The 11504-nt window shown below is 45.3% G+C and overlaps 1 protein-coding gene and 1 pseudogene across 1 annotated transcript; one reads left to right on the forward strand and one right to left on the reverse strand.

The window, feature by feature from the left end:
* The first annotated feature begins 225 nt into the window (after positions 1-225).
* On the forward strand, positions 226-7041 carry LOC136535666 (probable myosin-binding protein 4; annotated as a pseudogene).
* A 342-nt stretch (positions 7042-7383) lies between these two features.
* On the reverse strand, positions 7384-10130 carry LOC136535665 (uncharacterized). The gene is made up of 5 exons (XM_066528017.1): positions 9682-10130; positions 8945-9192; positions 8519-8810; positions 7945-8097; positions 7384-7832 (listed from the first exon to the last, which is right to left on the reverse strand). The coding sequence occupies exons 1-5, from the start codon at positions 10042-10044 to the stop codon at positions 7446-7448; spliced, it is 1443 nt and encodes a 480-aa protein (XP_066384114.1). The 5' UTR covers positions 10045-10130; the 3' UTR covers positions 7384-7445.
* Positions 10131-11504: the final 1374 nt, after the last annotated feature.

The raw sequence follows: 11504 nt of genomic DNA on the forward strand, positions 1-11504 counted from the left end.
TTTTTGCATAAAACAGTAAACAAAAATCCAGTAAAGCCTGAACCAACAGTTACTGCGGTTCCAGGAAGTAAAACCATGCTGTAGAGCCAAATATTTCGGGAAATGATTTCAACGAACATTAGTCTTTTAACAACACAAACTATGTCGATTTGATTTCCACTACACATTCTTTTGCTTTCTTTCTTCAGCTTTTGGTGGCCTTCTTCCCCATTGTAACGAGAGGCCATGCTTAAATCTCTCAACCGTGAAATTACATGCAAAGGCTAGAGAGAGAAATGCGGGGTTTAGGGGGAGACGGCGGGCATCTGTTCCCTCTCTCTCTCCTCCGGAATCCTACACTGAGAGAGGGGGAACCATTTTGCCTCCTCTTTGCAGCCAGAAACTTTTTTCCCCAATTTCTTGGGATTTTTTCCCCACACTTCTGGACCGTTTGGTTGAATTCCACTGTATCGCTCTGGTCCTTTGCCTCCATTATTATGTTACCAAATCGGTGATTTAGGGAAATCCAGCTTCTTGATCGAAGATCTGCAGCGCTGGTATGTTCCGAAATGAGTTTCCCTTTGAATCTGAACAATCTGGTGCGAATGTGAAACCCTAAAGGTTACATTTACAATTGCTAAAAAGATTGCACATTTATGCAACTATTTTGCAGGAAAGATCGGATCCTGTGATCAATTGGCGATCTATCTATTTGTTTGAATCCTGGCATGCGATTCAGAGCAACCTGGTAATTGCAGCTTCTTCTGCATTGCTAAAGTTTGCGAGGACACTTGCTGCCTCGTGCCGCATTGGTGAAGTTTGCCTGTGGAAGTTTTCATCTTTTGGAACCACAGATTGGCATGGGTGATCAAGATTCTAACACTGCTCGTTCTTCATCAACAATGTGGTGTGATTTTAGTATCTTTGTGCCTCACTGATGGGAACTTCATAGGAAAAAAAAAAAATTCACAGCAACCTACATGCGTATTGGGGGTGTGTTCAGCTTCCCATGGCTGCGCAAGCTCGTGCAAGGCCGCGGAACTTTTCGCGGCGATTCTGGCCCGTGCTTCGCACTGCCATCAGCGAGTGCTGTTTGATCATAATGCTCGTTGCGACTGCCGTGCTGTCATATATGGCCACAAGGTTCGCACGCATGTGCAGCCTCCGGTCACCATGTATGCTGTGCTCGAGATTGGATCGGTTTCTACATGGCAAGGCCTGGTTCTCTGAAGAACTAGTTTGTGCTGCACACAGGCTGGAAATATCACGTTTGTCGTATTGCCAGAGTCACAACAAGCTTGAGCGCTCTGATGATATGTGTGATAGGTGCCTGCTTTCTTGCACTACCTCAGGTGGTAAGACCTGTAACCTGACAAACATCAATGCTAGGGATAAGGTGAAGTCTCGGTCGAGATCTAGGCACAAACAGCTGTGCTCTTGTTGTTCAGTGCGGTTCAAGAAGAAACAGGATTCACACGTGCTACCTGACATAGCAAATAGCAGGTTTCCAGATGATGATATGAGCAAATTAAAACAAAGAAGCATAGCCATGCCTAGTGTTGGGCATTCTTCAGATGACGGCTCTGATCACTTGCCGTATGAAGAATACAGAGAACTGAAGGTTGGCTACGAATCTGAATCTGAGATTCACATCTCAGATAGTGATGACGATGAGAGCAATGCAGTACCTCATGAAGCTAGAGAAAGAGCCAATCACATGTCAAGTCGCTGATGTGCAGCTGCAACCAACTGATCGCCAATGCCAGCGGCTTGTCGATGCTTCCTTCTGATAATACTGCTATGACAAAGCCCATGCAACCGCTGAATACTACAAGAGATACTGACAGTCAGTCTAGTGATACCAAGGTTGCAAAATCTATGGATCGTGCTATTGGGCATGGTTTGGATGATATCAACTGGAGTCAAATCAAGGCAAGTGACAACAGTATCGACATGCAGTCGGAGGCTATACCTGAACAAGTTTCAGCAGAGCTCCCAAAAGAGAAAAGTATGTATGTTATCTAACACGTTGTCATCCTTATCTAACTTGAACTATTTCTGAGTATGTCAAATTTGCATTGTAGCTTTTCTTGTTGGTATTGAGGAAGTTGGTGATTCTTTTGAGGGTGTTTCAGGAAGCCCTGATGTGGAAGCTGCAAAGGATTTTGCTGCTTCTACAAATGCTGGAACAAGCTCAAGTGCAGACACTCATGTCAGCCGGAACAACAGCATGAAAAATGCTTCTGCAAGCAGAGGCTACCTTAAATCTCCTCGTTTATCTGAAATAATCTCAGCCAGGGACACCTACTCAAAAACAAATGAAGAAGTGAAGACATTTCTGTCACAATTGTCAACTGCACGAGGATTTGATGGCTCTTTGAATGAGATGACTTCTAGCCCCAGAAGCGGCACACAGATTGATGAGTACCGGCACTATGATGCTACTGGTATGGCACCATTTCTTGATAGGAACAACTCAAATCTGGATCCATTTGATGTCAATGCAACTAGTGAAGATGAAGGTGAAAGTTCCATGGAACGCTTGAAGCAGCAGGCTGAGTTTAACAGGAAAAAAATTGAGTATGCTTTATAAGGAGCTCGAGGCAGAACGAAGTGCTTCAGCGGTGGCAGCAAGCGAAGCGATGGCTATGATCAACAGGTTGCAAGAGGAAAAGGCTTCGATGCACATGGAAGCACTGCAGTATCTCCGGATGATGGAAGAGCAGGCTGATCATGACCAGGAAGCAATTGAAAAGTTAAATGACTTGCTGACAGAAAGGGAGCAAGAATTACTTGACCTGGAAGCTGAACTTGAGGGTTACCAGGGCAAGCTTCATGACCAACCATTTGATGTTGGAAAATTTGGTGCTACTGATGGAGCTATGACATTTGAGCTATGACATTTGGAGTCTTGGATGGCTCAGATTTCATGAGGCATACCATCTTTGATTTTGAAGATGAAAAGGCAAAGATTTTGGAGTCCTTGCGCAGATTGGAGGAAACCCTAGGCATGCCCTCCGCAAATAGACTTGATATGGGTGATGCAAATGATACTCTACAGAACAGTCTATTCAGTGATCACTCAATGAGCAGTAACCAGTATATAGAAAATTCAGAGTTGGAAAGTTCGCCATTGCCTCGGGAGGACTTGATTAGTGAGTCAATTTCTTCTCAGCACAACGATGAGAAGGAATCTGTTAAATACCTGTGCAGTCACAGTCACGAGAAAGATGAGAATGAATTTGTTGAGAAGCAAAAGAATGTTACTTCATGTTCCCACTTAGATGATATCGATACTATGAAAAGCGTTAAACATGACATTTCTCTCCTTAATGCAAGATTCAAGGCACTTGAAGCAGATCAGGATTTTCTCAAGCAAATACTAAGTTCTCTTAATGTTAGCAGTGATGGAGTACAATGTATCCAGGAGATAATTAGCCATTTGCGAGAGCTGCGAAGAATCATGGCAGACCAAAGGGACATGACAGTTTTATGAGGTCATGATGTTGATCACTATGAAGGTAATTGTTTATAGTTTAACGGTTAGCAATGAGAAATTATTTTGAATGTCTTAGAACAAGTTGTGGATAATGAAAATACATGGTATCTTCAAAATCATTTATCGGTCATTATTTTGGTCAAAGTTTCTTCAAAATCGCTGAACTCGCATAGGGGACACCTGCTTTTGGTCACTCACTGCTCTATCACTGAGTAGTTGGCATTGCTTGATTCTTTTTTTTCTTCCAATCTGCAGTAGCAAGTAGGAAATCTCATAGTCTCGTCATCATTTTATTTTATTGAATTACGTTTCCCAATCTAAGGATTTTGACCCAACCTCTTGTTTCAGTTACTGCCATCGTTGAGCCACCGCTGCTACTGCACCATGATGGTGAACTTCATGGAAGCATGATGCTCCAGCTCGGAGATTTGGCAAATGGCAGTGGTAGAGCATCACCCAGATGTGATTTTGAATGACATGGGAGCACGGAACATACTCATCTCGGAGATTTGACAAAACCGTGATGTCTCGGAATAGTTAACTACCAAGAAACGGATATTTCTTGTATCATCTGGGTGTGGTGGCTGTTACTTGTAGGAGCTAGTTTGTCAGTGTAATTAAAATCTCCAGGTTTTGTTGAGATCAGTTCGGTTAGTTAACTAGTTGGTGATTATGGTAGATGAGTTTGCTCCCTACTCTAGACCTGGCACGCATGCAGGTCCAGCAATGCACCACGCTCACATCGACGATATACAGACGGCACGTTCTGTTGAGGATGCTTGCATCCTGAATGCCTGAAATTCTCAAGAAAACCAAGTCCGTTGCCACTTGCCAGTACACTTGTAAGGGACAGCCTCAAAGGCAACAACGATCAGAGCATCCCAACAATCATCAGAACATAACTACTGAGCCAGGAGCACACATTGTAGCATCAAATCACTTTCATGTTAGAACAAAACTTTCAGGTGGTACAATCATTCCACGTGACCATAGCTGTACAGCTACCAATAGCTTCAGCAACCACATTCTAACATAGCTGTTCAGAAAGTAGCTTTACGCCTTTACCTGGCGGCTAGCCTCCAACAACCACTCATCACCAGAAAACATCGTGCGATCGTGGAGGTAAAAGAAGAATCTATGTGAATGACAAAATGAATACAACCATCTACTATTCAGTATGGAATCAAGCCTGGACAGCGCTTCCGCTCCAACACTGCTTCTAACATAGGCAAAAGATCAGAAACCACTTTGGTAACAGGAACATGCACAATTTCGCTCGCTAAAACCATTTCTTGCCATCCCAGACAGAATTGAGACCTCAATACAGAGAGAATTTCCTTCAACCAGCTCAGTCCATAATGTGTCTTCTTCATTGAGATCGGCTTCTCTCAAGAGCTGTAGTACTTTATCCAGGCGAGCAACATTCCTTCCAGCCCCACAGCCAGTGGCGGTTGCAGCACCAACTGCATTTGCTAGGGTTAATGTGTTGACCGCTGGCAAGTCATGGAGGAACCCAAAGGCTATAGCAGCAGTAAAGCTATCTCCACATCCAACTGTGTCCACAACGTCGATCTAATGAAGACAGGCAAAGTGTGTTATGTGCGGCAAAGTATATAGACGCCGTAGTGGCTAGACTCAACCGTGTGCTGAGCTGGGGGGGTCACCAGGAGGCGCACAGGGTTGGGTTAGTTGGGATTCAGAGTCATTAGGGGTTTGGTTAGTTGAGATTAAAGAGTCCTAAAAGATAGGGATAGTTGGTTAGGTTGAGTCCTATATGTATCAAACTCTATGGATCAATAAAGGTCAGCCTAGGGTTGAGTTTATCTCACCTTGGTTCCTGGGCGTTACTGTTCACGATCCACCTCTTGCCGCAAGTCTTCAGCCAGGCGCCGAGCACGGCGCCGCCAGTTCATCGTCGAGGCTTCAAGCCGAGGCCCCGCGCCTTCCACTCCTACAGTCTTCGGTCCCTAAGCCGCAACAACCTGGTATCAGCCATGTCTGTTCCTGCGGCTTCCGCGCCCACACCGCCATCCTCCGTCGCCGCCAACCCATCAGTCACCACGCCCGTCAACTCCGCCGCCATCGTTACCATGACAGCGCCCATTGTCTCGGCGACGGTGCCCGGGCTACAGCCGGATTTCTCTCCGGCAGACCTTGCCCAGGCGTTCAACGGGATGACCGCTGTCTGCGGAGTCTTGGATGGCTCAGATTTCATGAGGCATACCATCTTTGACTTTGAAGATGAAAAGGCAAAGATTTTGGAGTCCTTGCATAGATTGGAGGAAACCCTAGGCATGCCCTCCACAAATAGACTTGATATGGGTGATGCAAATGATACTCTACAGAACAGTCTATTGAGTGATCACTCAATGAGCAGTAACCAGTATATAGAAAATTCAGAGTTGGAAAGTTCGCCATTGCCTCGGGAGGACTTGATTAGTGAGTCAATTTCTTCTCAGCACAACGATGAGAAGGAATCTGTTAAATACCTGTGCAGTCACAGTCACGAGAAAGATGAGAATGAATTTGTTGAAAAGCAAAAGAATGTTACTTCATGTTCCCACTTAGATGATATCGATACTATGAAAAGCGTTAAACATGACATTTCTCTCCTTAATGCAAGATTCAAGGCACTTGAAGCAGATCAGGATTTTCTCAAGCAAATACTAAGTTCTCTTAATGTTAGCAGTGATGGAGTACAATGTATCCAGGAGATAATTAGCCATTTGCGAGAGCTGCGAAGAATCATGGCAGACCAAAGGGACATGACAGTTTTATGAGGTCATGATGTTTGATCACTATGAAGGTAATTGTTTATAGTTTAACGGTTAGCAATGAGAAATTATTTTGAATGTCTTAGAACAAGTTGTGGATAATGAAAATACATGGTATCTTCAAAATCATTTATCGGTCATTATTTTGGTCAAAGTTTCTTCAAAATCGCTGAACTCGCATAGGGGACACCTGCTTTTGGTCACTCACTGCTCTATCACTGAGTAGTTGGCATTGCTTGATTCTTTTTTTTCTTCCAATCTGCAGTAGCAAGTAGGAAATCTCATAGTCTCGTCATCATTTTATTTTATTGAATTACGTTTCCCAATCTAAGGATTTTGACCCAACCTCTTGTTTCAGTTACTGCCATCGTTGAGCCACCGCTGCTACTGCACCATGATGGTGAACTTCATGGAAGCATGATGCTCCAGCTCGGAGATTTGGCAAATGGCAGTGGTAGAGCATCACCCAGATGTGATTTTGAATGACATGGGAGCACGGAACATACTCATCTCGGAGATTTGACAAAACCGTGATGTCTCGGAATAGTTAACTACCAAGAAACGGATATTTCTTGTATCATCTGGGTGTGGTGGCTGTTACTTGTAGGAGCTAGTTTGTCAGTGTAATTAAAATCTCCAGGTTTTGTTGAGATCAGTTCGGTTAGTTAACTAGTTGGTGATTATGGTAGATGAGTTTGCTCCCTACTCTAGACCTGGCACGCATGCAGGTCCAGCAATGCACCACGCTCACATCGACGATATACAGACGGCACGTTCTGTTGAGGATGCTTGCATCCTGAATGCCTGAAATTCTCAAGAAAACCAAGTCCGTTGCCACTTGCCAGTACACTTGTAAGGGACAGCCTCAAAGGCAACAACGATCAGAGCATCCCAACAATCATCAGAACATAACTACTGAGCCAGGAGCACACATTGTAGCATCAAATCACTTTCATGTTAGAACAAAACTTTCAGGTGGTACAATCATTCCACGTGACCATAGCTGTACAGCTACCAATAGCTTCAGCAACCACATTCTAACATAGCTGTTCAGAAAGTAGCTTTACGCCTTTACCTGGCGGCTAGCCTCCAACAACCACTCATCACCAGAAAACATCGTGCGATCGTGGAGGTAAAAGAAGAATCTATGTGAATGACAAAATGAATACAACCATCTACTATTCAGTATGGAATCAAGCCTGGACAGCGCTCCGCTCCAACACTGCTTCTAACATAGGCAAAAGATCAGAAACCACTTTGGTAACAGGAACATGCACAATTCGCTCGCTAAAACCATTTCTTGCCATCCCAGACAGAATTGAGACCTCAATACAGAGAGAATTTCCTTCAACCAGCTCAGTCCATAATGTGTCTTCTTCATTGAGATCGGCTTCTCTCAAGAGCTGTAGTACTTTATCCAGGCGAGCAACATTCCTTCCAGCCCCACAGCCAGTGGCGGTTGCAGCACCAACTGCATTTGCTAGGGTTAATGTGTTGACCGCTGGCAAGTCATGGAGGAACCCAAAGGCTATAGCAGCAGTAAAGCTATCTCCACATCCAACTGTGTCCACAACGTCGATCTAATGAAGACAGGCAAAGTGAGTATTACAGATCGATAAATCAGGAAGTAACTTTGATTACTTCCAACACACTACTTCACAAATGAAGGCTACTTATCAGCACAATGAGTACCTTGAAAGCAGGCGCGCAGGAAATAGTGTTCTTAGTAATCATGATCGAACCCTTGGAACCCATTTTGATGACAACCTGCTTTGTGCGGATCCCCCTCTTTAGCAACTCTTGCCCAGCCTGAACTGGGTTTCTGATGTTTGTTAGAGATTCAGCCTGTGAAACAATAACATCAATACAAGAACAACTAAGAGCAGAAAATGCAACAATAAGTAACTGTGTTCTAAATGAGGCCTAGTTCAGCGATGAACTCTTTCAAAAAGCGTATTCGTGTTTTGCAGTATATTTTATCTTAAGTAAAATAGTTTAATCCCTTTTTTTTATAAAACAAAGGAGAAGCAGACACAGATGATCATTCAGATCTTGCCAACCAGAATAGGACCATGGAGAGACAACAAGACATAAATCATCGAAAGCTCACTCGGCCTTTTATAGAGAATCTGGTCTCACAAAAGAAATGACTACCAGAGATCTGTTGTGCTGGATATGACCAATTGATCATTCCTCTATACATAGAGCACCTGCGTAAATTACTGTAGAGTAGTAAATTAAAACTACAGCATGTATGCCAACTAACCTCGTCTGATGTCAAGAGGAGGACATCACTGAGGCTCAGCGCATGCTCAAGTGCTCTCTGCTCATCCAAGGTCCCATGTAAGAGAGATTTCCCACGGGGACCAGGATCAAAAAACACTGCTGTTCCCGAATCAATTGCACAGTCGATAGAGGATGCGATCACATCAGGGAAGAACTCATCAAAAGCATATCCATTACAAAACAGTATTTTGGAGTGATGAATAGCTGTCCTGATATCTGCTGGGAGTTTACGTATCCAACTGAAAGCTGGCTCTTCACTGAAGTCTGCACGGCTGGCATTGCAAAGAAAGCAACACTGATAAATGACCAAGCACATTAAACCAGGAAAAAGGATTAGCTGACATGAATTTCATAACAGGAATTGAAACATGAATAAGAACTTTGTTCCAAAAAAGCATGTCCTAACCTGCAAAAACCATGTTTCTGAAATGGGTCTACAAGAACCCAGCATAGAAGTGTTTCATAAGCCTGGCGGCACGCAGCAGCATTGGTATTTTCAAGCATCCCAACAACACTAATGCCCTCCGCTTGGAGCACATCAAGAATAAATTTTCCATATATTTCCTCTCCTACATGACCCAGAGTGGAACAGCTAAGCCCAAGCCTAGCTGCAGCAAAGGCTAAATTGCAGTTTCCACCAGCCTCCCAAAATTTCTGTTAAAGTGATAGCATACAAAATGTTCAGAACATACAAAAACCAGATATTGCATTACGTGGGGCTCATGAAGCGTTAGGCATAAGTCACTCTGCAGCATTCTGATATACAATCCGGTTCTCCACATTTCTCCCAAGTAGATGAATCTCGACAGAAACTAGCAACCAAAAATATAGCTTACCAACTCGTTTTTGCTGCTCGATTTCTGAAATCATGATCCACCTCACAAAAACAGATTATTACAAGCTTATCCATATTGAACCGTCAACATCTAATTGTTAAGTCACAACCTATCCTCCACCCAGCTAAAAAATGACATAAAGAAGAAACAATGCAAGCTTCCCCAAATAAAAAATCCCTCAGGTAACGATCAATACATTTCTGGTTCATCACGCTATGTTCGTATCTAATGCCAAATCCAAACAACAAATAGCTCGGGAACACTGTTTTGTAAACAACACCACAGCGATTTGTTACGGTGATCGTACCTGATCGGGCGGTGAGGCGGCGAGGCGCTCCATGTAGGCCTTCCGCTCCTCCCGCGGCGGGGGCGGGAGCTGGGGCACGCTGAGCACGACGTCGACGCAGAGGTTCCCGAGCGTGGAGAGGTCCGTGTCCTTCATCCCGCCCTCCCCGCCATCTTGCGGCGCCCCACGCCTCCTGGCCTCGTTGACGGCCCCCGAGACGGCGGCAGCGACAGCGCGCGGCCGGGCGGCGCCGTCCGCGAGGCGTCGGCGGGGAGGGAGGTGCAGGAGGGACTGCGACGGCGGGTGGCCGCGGCGCGGGGCGGGGGACGGCGCCGGGGAGACGGCCGCCGCGTGCCGGTGGGGGTTTAGGGTTTGGAGCGCCATCGGAGCGGAGATTGGGAGGGGGCCGCGCCCGAGATGAGGTGACCGGGTGAGGACTGGAGGAGGAGGCGAAGCGTCCAACCGTCCTGGTCCAGCGAGGGAAGGATGGGCTGGGGTGATTTGAGGGTGAATGGATCACATAATGGAGAGTGGTGTAATTTTTTCTTTTCTGAAATTCTGATTCTGTTTGTGGCGGATTGATTCGGATAGGAAAAGCATATTGCTATATATTGACTGACATTTATGACCTGTCAATATGGTGCTACGAAGTTGTTTTTTTAAGAGTCAACGGGGATGACGAAATTCCACCCAGACGTTATCGAATTCGTATCGATCCATATGGGTTGAAGTGGATTGGGATGAAATTTAGTTCAAGTTTCACTCCAACCTATCCTAACACATGTGGATCGATGCGAATACGATTAAATCCAAACAAGACCTGAACAAGGTGCAAGGACCAGGGTTCGAATCCTAGCCGACCAACTGAACTATAGGGAGCCTTGCCACCACACTACTAGTGCGTCTGAAGTTGTCATGGTTCGCTACATCTTCTCCCGTCTAAATACAGTGGGTGTTTACTTTATGATGTAAAATATAGCGTGTGCTGCAACTATATAACCTAAAAACAACCACCGTGTACGGTGAAACGGAGATGCTAGCGTCCGGACGTTTGGACGCATGTGCGTGTCCGGACGCCCGTGCCTCCTGGCCTGTTCCCCTGCACCCTCGGTTTCCCATGCCTACTCGTTTTCCGCGCCTTGTCCCGTGCCGACCAACCACACATTGGTGCCCACTCGGCGGCGCCCCAGCTGCTGCAGCAGACGGCTACGGCAGATGGGTCTCATTCAACATGTGCAACATACGATCTACCTTTACAACATTCATATGAAAACTTGCAACATACGCCCAAAATAGTTGAAACATTTGCAACATACGTCTGAAACACCTGCAAAACACCAGAAAAAACTTGAAAGCATGTGTGTAGCTATTGCAAAATATTACAACATCCAGATGAAAACACTTACATATATATGAAAACACCTTAAACACTTGCATATATATGCAACATTCAGATCTACTTTTGTAACATACAGATGAAACACTTGCAACGTACTCTGAAACAGATAAAACATTAGGAACATACACTTGACACATATATGTATAGCCATTGCAACATGTGCAACATCTCGATATACTTTTGCAACATACCTCAAAACATCTGAAACATTTGAAAGATACATTTACAACATGCGATGTATCCTGATGCGGCCTTCTCCGCCGTCTGCTGTGGGGCACCGCATAGCAGGAGCGCGAGGCCGGAGGGCTTCCACGTCAGGGCCCGACGCTTCTCCTTGCGCCGGCGGCGACTGTCGTCGTCGTCGGGCACAAGCACGCGCGCAACGGCCTCGGTGGCCAGCTGGCGGCCAAGAAAGCTGTCCCCAGGCGTGGGTGCGGCGGTGCCT

This window comes from Miscanthus floridulus, chromosome 2 (assembly GCF_019320115.1).
Source record: "Miscanthus floridulus cultivar M001 chromosome 2, ASM1932011v1, whole genome shotgun sequence".
In the NCBI taxonomy this organism is placed as follows: domain Eukaryota; kingdom Viridiplantae; phylum Streptophyta; class Magnoliopsida; order Poales; family Poaceae; genus Miscanthus; species Miscanthus floridulus.

What these genes read in the sequence shown, in the direction of transcription:
- LOC136535665 (XM_066528017.1), bottom strand. Translation starts at nt 10,044, where the DNA reads ATGGCGCTCCAAACCCTAAACCCCCACCGGCACGCGGCGGCCGTCTCC. An exon ending in CAGAAACATGGTTTTTGCAG is followed by an intron (nt 8,811 to 8,944) that starts GTTAGGACATGC and finishes TTGCAATGCCAG; the next exon opens with CCGTGCAGACTTCAGTGAAG. An exon ending in TCCTCTTGACATCAGACGAG is followed by an intron (nt 8,098 to 8,518) that starts GTTAGTTGGCAT and finishes ATTGTTTCACAG; the next exon opens with GCTGAATCTCTAACAAACAT.